The sequence below is a fragment of the Emys orbicularis genome, chromosome 7 (assembly GCF_028017835.1).
Source record: "Emys orbicularis isolate rEmyOrb1 chromosome 7, rEmyOrb1.hap1, whole genome shotgun sequence".
Lineage (NCBI taxonomy): Eukaryota > Metazoa > Chordata > Testudines > Emydidae > Emys > Emys orbicularis.
Window position 1 is genome coordinate 64099204 of NC_088689.1, and position 13010 is coordinate 64112213.

A 13010-nucleotide genomic window follows, 5' to 3' on the forward strand; every position below is an offset into this window, starting at 1 on the left:
AGATCCTTAGGGCAGAAACCTGGATTTTTATTTGCTATATAAATAATTATATGTTGATGGGGAACAATTTGATCATTGGCAAACTTCTTTCAAAGAAAACCATGTGATAAGAACAACGAGGAGTACTTATGGCACCTTAGAGACTAACAAATTTATTTGGGCATAAATAAATTTGTTAGTCTCTAAGGTGCCAAAAGTACTCCTCATTGTTTTTGCTGATACAGACTAACACGGCTACCACTCTGAAACCTGTCACCATATGGTAAAAGACACCAAGATGGAAGGCTTGTATATGTTCTGAAAGGGTCCCTACTCCAGAAGTGGAAGGCATTCCGAGGAAAATTGACAGAACAGTGGATTGTCTACTTAGGGTGATACAGGGCAGTTACTTATACCCATATGTCATCAGGCAAGGCATTGAGGAGAAGAGGTCTTGTAGCAGCTTAGGAAGTGGAAACAGAATCCATAGTGGAGAATAGTCAAAGATGGAGGGGTGGATGACCAAAAGGAAAAGGCAACTCTGCCATATTCAATAATTAGTGTATAAAAGAGAATATTCTTTTGCTAAATCTGTCAGTTCATTAGATGGTGCATGAACATTCACCACTGGCCTGTTAACTATGGTTTGTTTTTACATGTGCATATTAATGATTCTCACAATGAAAAACTAAAGGTAGATTTCTGCAGATCAGCTAAAATTTCCACATTTTAGATGTTCTGACTTTTCTAAACACGTGTGGTAAAAAGTCCAGTGCCAATCTTCATAACATTTCTAGGATAAAAGACAAATCATTGTAAGACAGAGAGAGAATGTATTTATCCTTGCAGTGCAAGCCATTGAGATTTATATCCTTTCTAAGGTAATTTTAGTTGAAGAGCTTTGTTGAGAATCTGACTGCCTCATTTCTGAGTGTGGGGAATATACTGTTTAACCTTGCTTTGGACTTTCTGCTTGCTGTCATAATTCAGTTTCATGCTATTTCTTAGTGGCCTATAGGCTGGGGACAATAGCGATTGCAAGTAGCATTAATTTTTTTTTTTTAAATTAAAAATAATCTGAGTGATGGCAATACAATTTTAGAAGAATGGTGCTACGATAACCCCCAGGGTTATGGCATTTTTTATAATTCTCTCCTGTAAAATTGCCATGTGAAATTACTCTTTAATTTCGTATTACTGCAATTAGCGCTATGTAGCCTCTTCTTTCTGTGTGACAACCACTGAATATTAATCCACACTAGTTATAATTATTTTGGCACCTTACATGAAATTTGCTATTCTCCAAAGTGATGTCCCTATCTATTAATTTAAGCAATTGCTATTTTGCATTTTTTTGAGTTGCCAGGTATTTGCAAATTCAGTACTGAGTCCAGAAGGGATGTTGCATGTTTATCAGAATTGTATACAGTTGAATAATTTGTGTGTGCTGAGAGGGAGATACATAATATGGTGTTTTGGGATTTGGTTTGCAGCAGCATTGTAGCTTTTGTTTGGATTTTCAGAAGGATGGTGTTACAGGAAGTTTATCCCCTCCTAAGAATACTTACAGCTCAAGGAAAACTTGTATTAGGGAAGGACGAGGGCTTGACTCCCTCATACTAGGGAAAAGTTTCCAATAAAGAAAGATGTATCAAGCGGGGTCACAGAATATCCTGGACATATTAAGCCAAATGCATGCATGAGATTTACACTGATGTAACTCATCCGACTTCAGTTGTTGTTCCTGACTTACAGCATTTTTAGTGACAGAACAATCAGCGTGTAGCTGTGTAACTTATACCATCACTTCACTGCTGAGTTTAGCCAAATTGCACTGGTTTAGCTAAGTGAAGTTAGCAGCTAGCACCTGATTGTTCTGTCACTAAAAATGGTATAAATCAGGAATAAGTCAGTTAAAATCCTAGCAGTTACAATCAGTGGTGCTGGAACAGTTTTTGGAGTGGGGGCGCTGAGAGACATTGAATCGAACTGTAAACCCTGTATATGATGGAAACCACTTCAAGCCAGGGGTTGCTGCCCCTCTTACCCCTGTCCGTGCCCCTCACCGCCCCCTAGAGGCTAGATCTGGGGCCAGGAGCAGGGCTGTGGCTCCGGGAGGGGGGGACACGCACGGGGGTAAGGTGGCGGAGGCTGGGGCCACAGCTAGGGGTGGGTGCAGAGCCACAGGCATGGGGCCAGCAGCTGAGACCCCGGGCCAGCGGCTGGGACCCTGGGCTTGGCAGCCAGGACCCTGGTCTGGCAGCGGAGTCCCCAGGTGTGGGGCCAGCAGCCGGACGGGACTCTCTGGCAGGTGGACGAGCAGGACCTGAGGCCAGCGGCAGAGCCCGTGGGCAGCAGTGGGGCCAGCGGCCGGGACACCAGGTGCAAAACCTGGGGGTGCTGCAGCACCCACTACACCCCTACTTCCCACACCTATGGTTACACCAATGGAAAACTCGTGCATGTGAGAGGAGAATCAGGCACCTAGTATAAGATGGTTAGAAAATAGGTGTAAGTGACGTTGTACTGTAGTGTATGTTACACTGAAAACACACCAGCTTAATTTGGCTGTATGGATTTTGGTGCAACATAAAGTTTGGGAGCCTGTTTTTTCACACTGGAGCCGCTTCATCTCCCTTGATGTATAATCTGCATTAATGTCACACACTTCCAGAATGATGAATCGGTCTGAGTTACACCACTTTGCCACTTATATCTGTTTTCTGACACCCAACATACAGTGGAGTGCAATGTGGTTCTTCCTGTTTTACATGTGGAAGAGGGCTACAGTAACAGGAATAACCTTTCAAAGAGCATGAGGACAGGAATGATTATTAATGTACTTACCCTGCAGCATAAGAGCGACTCTATCAAAATACTAACCATGGTGATATGTATGTAGGTAGAGGACCTGAATAATGCCCCCACACTCACAAGCCCTGTAATAGAGCAGACAGAATTGTGGGGAGGGCAACTGTACAGGGGCAGAGAGTCTCTACATCCCTTGCCCTTTGCCAGCCTCATAATGGTCAGGTTTGGTTTGAGTGGGGTGTACTTCTGAATCTATGCTTGTGTAGATTTAGTAGCTCAAAACAGGATGTGCAGCACAGTTGTCTTTGGAATAGGTCCCCAATTTCCATCCTCCCCAGTACATCTGAATTCTCTACTCAGTTGCTCAGGCTGTGTGCATTTTACCCTAGTAACCATTCAGCTAAAGTGTGGCCCATCAGCATTAATGTATTTGGAGATTATGGTAGGATATTAGTCACAGGGTGCTGCTAGTATGCATTCGTTTGGATTTATCCACAGCATTATCTAAAGGATCCCATCATTTCTTTACGGGATTTGATGTTCATTAGTATACCTGGGTGTTCCACATTGTGCACACACAGAACAAGTTGTGGCCCCTGCCTCAGCAAGATGACAACTGAATAGATAGTGGCTCTGGTAGGGAACGCTGGCTGCTGCATTGTATCTGCCCTCTCCATAAAAGGGAAAAAGGACAAGAGTCTGTCTGCAGTCTCCTCTCCTCTACTGTACCCACGGTGGAGTCATAATTTGCCCATTCATGTTTTGATTTATTTTTTAAGTGCCAAATTTGTTTCTCATTTACTCAACTCAGCTGAAATAAATTTATAGTGGGCAGAATTTAACCACTAAAACCTAAAAACTGATAGTTTTGTTAGTCTGTTTGCTGATAAAACACTGCTTTGTTATCGACACTCAAGTCCACCAGATAAACTAATTCTATGCATACCGGTTTAGCATAAGAATGGCCTCCTGGAGTGATATGGGTGAAAGAACATGAAGCAAAGATGTGTGGTTTTGGCCTTGATTTCAAGAAGACGACCAGAGGTACACTCAGTAATATGGATTTATTTATTAACAATCATCTTTTGTTTTGTTTTTTTCCTGATGGCATTATTGTTTTCTACATCTTTATTTGTTATATTAAGGTGAAAACACAATGTTTGTTTCACCTAGAAGAAATTGTCACAAGTCAATCAAGCTTTCCCAGTGCCCTGAGAACTTGGTAACATATTGTAATAGTTCTGCAGAAGAGATGAGTCGAGATGTATTTTTTAATCAGGTTGGAACTAGAAGGATATTTTTCTAGTGCCAGTTTGTACTGTGCCAGACTGTAAATGGTAGAAGGGAATGTTATGTTAGGAAAAGGAAATAAAGACAGTTTCTTGCTTTGTTTTCGTGGGGAGTGGGGGAGACAGGAGCTGTCTCAAGAAGCTTGCAATTTACATGAAGTCAATTGTAGATGTAGTCAAAAACACACTGGAGACCCAAAAGATGTTTGTTGATTTTTTTTTTAATTGGGTGAGTAAAGGCATCAAATGATGGTGTAATGCTGAAGTGTGGATTAGTATTTGAGCCTCCTGGCATTAATGGATTTTTAAGAGGAATTTGAATCACGTGAGGGAGGAATGAGATAAGGTAGGCCATTCCAGTTGTGGGGAAGCAGGCTGGAGAAGATAAAAGCAGAAATGTTGGTATGGGGCAGAACTGTGTAGTCTTTAAGGTGGGGAAGAGAAACTTAAACGTTATTCATTAGGCAATGAGGAGTCAGTGGAGAGATTCAAAGAGGAGAGTGAGAAGGTCCAAGTGGTAGGCATGAAATATGATTTCATGAGCAAATAAATATTTCTTGCAACCCAAACTACTTTGCAGCCCTGTGCCAGTGCATGCAACTCTTAAAGGGAAATTGGCAAGAAGAGGAGAGGTGAAACGAATGACCTCCAATGAGGTGATACCCGGGTTCTTTTAATTCTTGAGTAAAATAAAAAACAAAATCTGCCCAAGCCTCAGTCTGTGCCATTACTCAGCTGTCATGCTGCTGCTCATTGGGGTCATAGTAGATCTCTTAATCACTTTATTTAGGTCCAAGTGAAACATTTCTTACTTTTTGTCTAATCCACTAATATTGACAAATAAGATGTGGTGTGCCAGAGAGCATACCTCAGCCACTGTTAGAAAGAAAACTTTCCTTCCAAGCCAAACCGGTCATGTGGATTCTAGGTAGGTTTTAGTTACGATATGCAATGGCTTTCCTCCATCTTTCCCCCTATTGCTGCATGCTCCAGTAGCCATATTTAACATCCAAAGACACAGAATTTGAAATATGGTACTAATTACAATAATGATCGATGGTCACATTACAATAACTTGGATCAGTTTGTTTCCTATTCTTAGAATAGTAAATAACTATATCAGTGGGCAGAGATCATAGAACTGGAAGGGACCTCGAGAGGCCATCTAGTCCAGTCCTTTGCACTCATGCCAGGACTAAGCATTATCTAGAGTCTAGAATCTAGATTCTAGATGATCCCTGACCAGTGTTTGTGGAATTGCCATCACTGGAGATTTTTAAGAGCAGGTTAGACAATCTTCTTCGCAATTTATTCCAGTGCTTAACTACCCTGACAGTTGGAAGTTTTTTCTAATGTCCAACCTAAACCGCCCTGCATATGAGCCCATTGCTTCTTGTCCTATCTTCAGAGGTTAAGGAGAACAATTTTTCTCTCTCCTCCTTCTAACAACCATTTATGTACTTGAAAATTGTTCTGTCTCCTCTCAGTTTTCTCCAGAGTAAACAACCCTATTTTTTTTCAATCTTCCCTCATAGATCATGTTTTCTAGATCTTTAATCATTTTTGTTGCTCTTCTCTGGACTTTCTCCAATTTGTCTACATCTTTCCTGAAATGTGGCGCCAAGAGTTGGACACAATACTCCAGTTGAGGCCTAATCAGCATGGAATAGAGCGGAGGAATTACTTCTTGTTTCTATTTTACAACACTCAAGCTAATACATCCCAGAATTATGTTTGCTTTTTTTGCAAAGGTGTTACACTGTTCACTCAGTTGTTGCATTAATATTGATCTCTCTGGCTTATACATAGCACTTTTCATCTTCAAAGTGTTTTACAAATATAAATTAGTTAAATATGCCTTGAAAGCTAAAAACTTTAGTACTTTTATTTTATTTGTTTTTTTTTAAAGTTCACTATTTCTTTCTGTATTCTTCGGACTTGTACAAAAATAAAAATGGGCACCTATCTAGGTGCCTATGTCACAAATTACAAGAACAAAAAATAAAATGTAACTAGCAGTTTAACCTGACAGCTGGAAGAACTCATCCCTCTAAAAAGACCCACAAAACTCCCCCCACCCCAGACACAGATATAATTGAGATTTAGTAATGAGATATAGAACACCAGTTTCAATTTGGCCTGGGTTGGGGTGATCAACTGCTACTGTCATTCGGTAGGTATCTACCTCACAAAAACACCCCCAAAAAAGTCGTCATGATTGGCTGTCTCCGCAAAGAGATAAGGATTGAATGGGCCAATTGAGACTGAATTTTCCTCTCCCCACTCTATATGGTCTTCCTAGGTCATGGCTAAGCAACAGTGCTGTAGCATCATGATGGAGCGTGCACGGATCATGCCCATATTTTACCTGTCAGGTGGATAAATACATGGGCCCCATGGCTTTCAATAAAGCACTGAAATACTGTGAAAATGGATATTCTTGTGGTATTTCCAACCTGGCTGGAACCAGACAATACTACACATTTCACATGGAAGCCTTTTCTCTTGAGGCTTCATCTTTATACACAACTTGCAGGCCCCTTTCTACCCAAAAAGCCTTTTAAGATTAGAATTTTTTACGCCTCCCCCTCCATCCCAAAAGGGAAATGAGTGACCTAAGAACAGGCACAGAGTAATAGTCTCTTGTCAGGGCTCCCCAAATCAGAGGAAAGTGAATATGAGAAGTAAAAATAAGGAAATCCATGGTTCTTGTTGTGGAAGTAAGTAAAAGAAAACCCAGATTTAGTCTTTTATTCTTCCATTTAACCGAGGTGTGCGACATTCCACCCCCAACTTTGTGATAAGTGTTGAGTTGCAGGGGATTTGGGGGGCTCCTGGGAGCCCCTTGTTAAAATTTTGCCATCAACTGAAATTAGGTTCCGGATAGTGGTTTGGTCTCTGGTGTAGATGCCTTATTTGTGGGGCTTGTAAACATACGTCTGCAGAGCAAGCTTATTATAACATAAATACCTCTGCAGAACAAAAATTTTGGTCAGATTGAACCAAATGGGAGGGAGGGCGGGAGAGAGAGAAAGAAGATACTCCAAGCCTGTCAAACCAGATATTTACCACTTCAAATTATTCAAGGTGGACACTGCTACACTCTCCACATACTCAGCCTACCCCTTATTTCTGGTGACACAGTACAAACAATTCCAGCAATGTGCAATTTAATATGAACATTCACCTTTTGGATAGATCCACCAGTCTCACACCTCTCTCGTCTGTAGCATGTGCGTTTTTTGTACACAAAGTTTATTACAGGCAAATGGTGCGGAAAGCAATTGGGGCCTGTCACAGGCTGCCTAGCCCTTTCAGAGGAGTTGTGCTCTGCCTTGCCTGTGAGGTAGCAATTATCTCCCAACTGATGCAGATCAGGGGATTTAATTACAGCCAGTGGTCCCAGCTGTGAATGGGTCAGGGAGGACTACGCAGAATGAGAAAAGAGCTCAGTGAAGGAAGGTGAACAAGTAAGCGCAGGGCTGGTGCTACCATTTAGGCAAACTAGGCGGTTGCCTAGGGAGCCAAGATTTGGGGGCGCCAAAAAGCGGTGCCCCCAATTTTTTTTTATAGCATTCCTGGGCTGGGCTGGGTTGGGCTGCCGCGCGGTTGCCGCTCCACTTCTCCCACCTCCCAGGCTTGCAGCACCAATCAGCTGTTTGGCGCCACAAGCCTGAGAGGGGAGGAGAATTAGAGCGGGGGCGGCGTGCTCAGGGAGGAGGTGGAGCAGAAGTGAGCTGGGGTGGGGAGCTGCTGCACGGCTCCCGGGGGGGGAGGGAGCTGCCGCAGGGGGGGGGGCGCCTCAGGGCTGGGGGCAGGGCGCAAGGTGGAAATTTCGCCTAGGCCACGAAACTTCCTTGCACCGGCCCTGGGTAAGCGCCGTCTCTGAGAAGGGTCTGGTGAAGGCAGGATGTGGAGAACAGGGAACAGGTCAGGCTCCTGTGGGAGGCCTCTTGGGATAGAGTCTGTTAGGATTGGAACAGGGAGGTACCTGAGAGAAGCTGCCAGAGCCCCTGGGGAGGAGAAGGGAGGCAATGGGAAAAACTGCTAGGAGGAGAGGCCTTCAGGGAGTAAGCCTGGGAGGCAGTGCTTTGCCAAAGGAGCAAAATACAACTCTCCAATGCCTGGGAGTCGGGATCTGCAAAGCACGGACTTTCAGTGTAGCACAAGAGGGGCAGAAGGATATTCTGTTTGGATGTTGGTTTTGGATTCTTTTGTTACTGCAGAAAGGGACGGAGCAGGAATGAGGTGACCTGGCCGCGGGGCTGGCCTATGGAAGATGTAGTCAGAGACAGGCCATTATAGGGCCAAAGGAGTGGTTAACGGAGGCACTAGAGAAGAAGACCCTGCAGTGCAGTGCCGTATTATTGCCTAGGCCGGCAAATTTGCAGGGGCAGAAGCTCCCCTCCGCGCCCCGCCCCGCCCCCCTGCTCCAGCTCACCTCCGCCTCCTCTGCAAGCGTGCCGCCGTGTCCTGTTTCTCTCCCCTCCCAGCGCTTGCCCTGCGAAACAGCAGGGGGGGAGGAGGGGGAACGCCGCGTGCTGGGGAAGAGGCGGGGCCAGGGGCGGGGATTTGGGGAAGGGATCCAATAGGGGAAGGGAGGGGGCGGAGTTGGGGCGGGGGGGTTGGAATGGGGGCGGGAAAAGGGCGGAGTCGGGGCGGGGCCAGGGCAGCAATTATTTCCCGGTTTAGGGGCGGCAAAATTATTAATCCGCCACTGCTGCAGTGTCATGCTCTGACACCAGTGGGTGCTACGGCAGTGTGTGCAACTGCTTACAGAGCCCCTTGGTAAATTGTCAGCAGCATGTCCCTGTGTAATGTCAAACAAGTGCGGTGTGTGTCTGTTCTGAAGAGTCAATGAGCCATAGCTGCTTCTGATGTTGCTGGTTTCTTGGAACCATCTTCAGATCAGCATAATAGAGCCCGGCTTTTTGGGAGCTGATAAATGTTGCAATTAGAATGACAAAATTAGTTCAGATTTGATGCGGTTACATTCTGCCATTGAGCCTGAATCTCAAGTTCTGCCAGTCTCTTGATTTACACCTGTGTCAGTGAGTAGAAAATTAAGTATGCCGTTCTTCAATTCCACTATATTAAAATATTCTGTATGGTTTTTTATATTCCTAAAAAATAACTCCAGTGTAATAGATATAACATGATCTAATGCCTCCTGGAAATATGAATCCCACCCAGGTACAGAGGGGAGAATGGAGCCTTTAGTATGAGCTGACCAAAATGTTTTGTTTCTAAACAAAATGCAGCAGAAACTCTGGGGTTATATTTTCCACTTGGAGAACAGGGAGATAAGCGTAGCTCCCATATTGTTAATGGGAGTTCAAGTCTCTGATACTTTCTGCATATTACACTGAAAAGATACGCCTTAATGTTTTATTGGCTGAAGAGAAACAGAAAGAGTGGTTATCCCTGGTTCCTTTAGGATCTCCATGCCGAGCGGTTGGACATATTCTCCTAGACTGACCCTTTGCAGGATGTCATGGTGAATTCTTTTGTACAGTTTTTTTTTCTTTTTCATGGAATATATACTGTTTGTAGACTTGGGGGAGAAAAAAGGAACCTGTGGTAACATTGTATTTTCTATAGCATGGGGAAGGAAATTGGTTACGGTTAGGAGTGGTATCATCAGCAACATAGCAAAGTGTCATGGCCAAAGGTAAGGCATCATGGATGACAAAGACCCAACCCTACATCATTCATTCAGGAAAGTCAAATTACCGTGGAATTAATCTTTTTGGTGTAAATAGCTTTCCTTCCTTTCCATGATCCTGCATTTCTGATACAAATAATTTTCAACAATAAAAGTGAAAGGACACCACATTTGTGTGCAATGGAAGTAATCTGGGGACTAAAAATGAGGGACTTGAAATAAGGGACACTTGTAATAGTAGTGGTATTTATATTTTGATAGAACCCAGAGTCCTGAATCTGGATCGGAGGCTCATTTTGCTAAGCGGTTTAGAAACACGAGAAGCCATGGTCAGCATTAGCTAACCTGTAAAAATCTTATGGATTTCTGGAAAGGACAGTGGTACACAGATGCAGGCATTAACTGCAACCCAGGCTGACTCCTTCCAACAGCAAGCATGTTGACCACTACATGGCAGTGGAAGGGAAGATAATATGCCTGGTTATTCTTGTCTGGTGTTACACCTGTGTAATTCCATTGATTTCAGTGGAGTTACTGCTGATTTTGCAATGGTGTAACTGAGAGCTAGAAGTCTTCAGACCCTGTGTTGGTGCAGCATAGTTTTTCCTGTTTCTATTGTACTTCCTTTGATTTTTGTTGCTATGGTACATATCGACTCAAATGTGTATCCTGCCCTGTTATAACAAGATCCTTTGCTCTCAAAAATGCCCTCACACAAGGTGTATTTACTGGTTCTCCGCTTATATCCTCCCCTTTTTTGTTGCTAAATCTGTATGAGTAGTGTCAGATGCAAATTTCAATACCATGAGTTAATTTTTGGCTGTTTCTTTCTGCCTGCCTGCTTTTGTAAATCAGTTTTTCAGCTATAATATAGGTAGTATGTTTCGTAATGTTCACATCTTAGCAAAACAGTATTTCTTTATAAACATTTTGAATACAGTTTCCTACAGCACAGAGGTTTCTTAAAACACTAGGCTATTGTATGTCAGGGAGACTTTTGCCATATTTTTATGCATCTAAAGTCAAGAGAAGGCATGCCGTACTTAACTTGTTTGACCTGTAATGTATACAAGAAATGGAGAGAACTTGACTGCATGTTAAAATGACCTAGTAGCCCAGCTAATTTCTTTTATGCCTTAAATTAGGTTACTGACATTCATTAAGGCATAGAACCTTGCTTGTTGAGCAATTCAGCATCATATTTGCAGAGGTACAACTATACTAACTGGTATTACACTCAGTGATTTATTTGCACTGGGGAAGCCAAGAAAATTCTGCATCTCTATCTTAAAAGTGTATTTTCCATGGTTCTAAATGATCAAGAACTTTCCAGCTAGAAGTATATTTTCCCCTTCCTCTTTATATAACTATGATGATTAAATGATCATTTGCTATATATATTGGGACATGCTGTTTACCTTGGTCTGCAACTTGAAGACCTTTCTGTGGCTTCCCTAATCTGATCTAGGAATTTCAAAAATAAATCACTAATTATATTCATAGAAAAGGTCTTCCTTAGCTCTCCGAGCCTGTAGATCTAAGTATGCCATAAAGTACCAGTTTGTATAGAGTATGCTTTGGAGTTGGACCTACCTTACTCTTAATATAATATGCTAGAATGTGCAATGTCTGCTTGCACACACAAAGGTAATTAATTAACCTGCATGCAAAAATTAACCCTTAGAGTACTGCTTCAAATTCCACAATTTTGTTGTTTAATTTTTACTTGTGGGCTATACTGCTTTCCTACTCAGGTCATAGTACTGTACATAAAGTATGTATCTAGACATGTAAAAAAAAATCTCTTTATGAAAACAAGGAATCCTATCAATACAAACTCCCCCAGGTTGCTAATGGGTGATGTATTCATAAGCAACTACAGTTTTTAAGGTTTTACATTATGACATTAATTTAAAATGTTTAATGTTTCAGTGTAATTGTGTGCCTGTTAGATTTAGTTCCTAAACTTTGTAGTTGTGTATCCAATAAAAAGTCAGTTCTTTAAGGGTTAATGTGGAGTTAGGGGATCCGAAGGTATTCTCCTGCTTGTCTTTCCTTAAGATGTCTGCATGTTTCTTTTCAGATAGTTACCTGAACATGTGAACACTGGGAATGAATGAATGAGTGACTAACTGAATGAATTAAATGTTCTTTTTGGAAATGCCTGCTTGTACTTTGCGGGGGGTGGAAAAACAAAATGGTAGCTCCTAAATTCAGGCCTTTATCAAAACAAAGTGGGGGGAAAAGAAAAAAAAAAGTATTTTTTGACATTTTCCATGCACTCTGATGCCACCAGTTTATTCGATTTCTTTTTCTTTCAAATAGCCCAATAGAATCCTGCCAGAATTTCTACAAAGATTTCACGTTACAGATAGACATGGCTTTTAACGTGTTCTTCCTACTCTACTTCGGCTTGCGTGTAAGTACCTTGAATTATGTCGTGTGGTTCAGGGGAGGGAATGCAATGATTGTACTCAGAGATTATTTGACAGCTGCCTCACTGTTCATTTGCCATTGATGCAAGAAATTAACGTGGTTTCTGAGACCTGTAAGTAAAGATTTTGGCTGAGGGCTGAGAGCCTCTAAGTAACAGTGGTGAGGGGACTGGGTAAGGGGATTGCAATTGACAACCTAGACTATTGCCAATCTACCATCATCTGATACTGCTCAGTGGCCTGTGTGGAATTTGGTCTCAGTCCAATTCGCAATGGACTGATGTCTACATCACAAAAACTGCCACAATAACTGGCATTAAACACCCACCCTTGGCAATCTCAGGCTGATTGAACTACCCTTTTGCTCCTCAATGTGTTTGCTCCAGTTCAAGTTTCAGGTCAGTGAGGTAGCATGGGGAAGTTCACTGCTGCATCCTGTGTCTGCAAGGCTGTCAAGCTAGCACCAGTCTGAAGTGCTCAGTTCTTAGAGAAAATTTTATTTTGAAAATGTATCATTGGTCTCTTCTCCCCACTTTCTTCAAACCAGGTCTCTTTAATGGGAATCAGGTTCGGCATCCAAAAATCAAAGTACCTAAAATCACTAGTCATTTAAATAAATATTTGGGTCAATTGTACCCATAATGCATGCTGGGTTTTTTGGCTAAATTGAGGGGAATGGGCTATGCACTAGAAATTAACGTTACTGTTGCTAGCTGGGAGAGCAGGAGCAGTGGAAGTTTTCAAGGACCACATGGCCACTAATGCTGATGGGAGAACCTGAAAAGGTTAGAAGGTCTGCAAAATGGCTGGAAATCTTTTAAACGTGCTGTG

The 13010-nt window shown here is 42.5% G+C and overlaps 1 protein-coding gene across 11 annotated transcripts in view; it reads left to right on the plus strand.

Moving 5' to 3' along the window:
* The window catches only part of KCNMA1 (potassium calcium-activated channel subfamily M alpha 1), an 898072-nt gene that overhangs the window by 588348 nt on the left and 296714 nt on the right, over window positions 1-13010 (plus strand). For all 11 annotated transcript variants that reach the window (XM_065407332.1, XM_065407334.1, XM_065407336.1 and 8 more), the window contains one exon: window positions 12070-12163. In XM_065407332.1, coding sequence (XP_065263404.1) covers window positions 12070-12163 — 94 coding nt within the window. The remainder of the gene's footprint in view (window positions 1-12069; window positions 12164-13010) is intronic.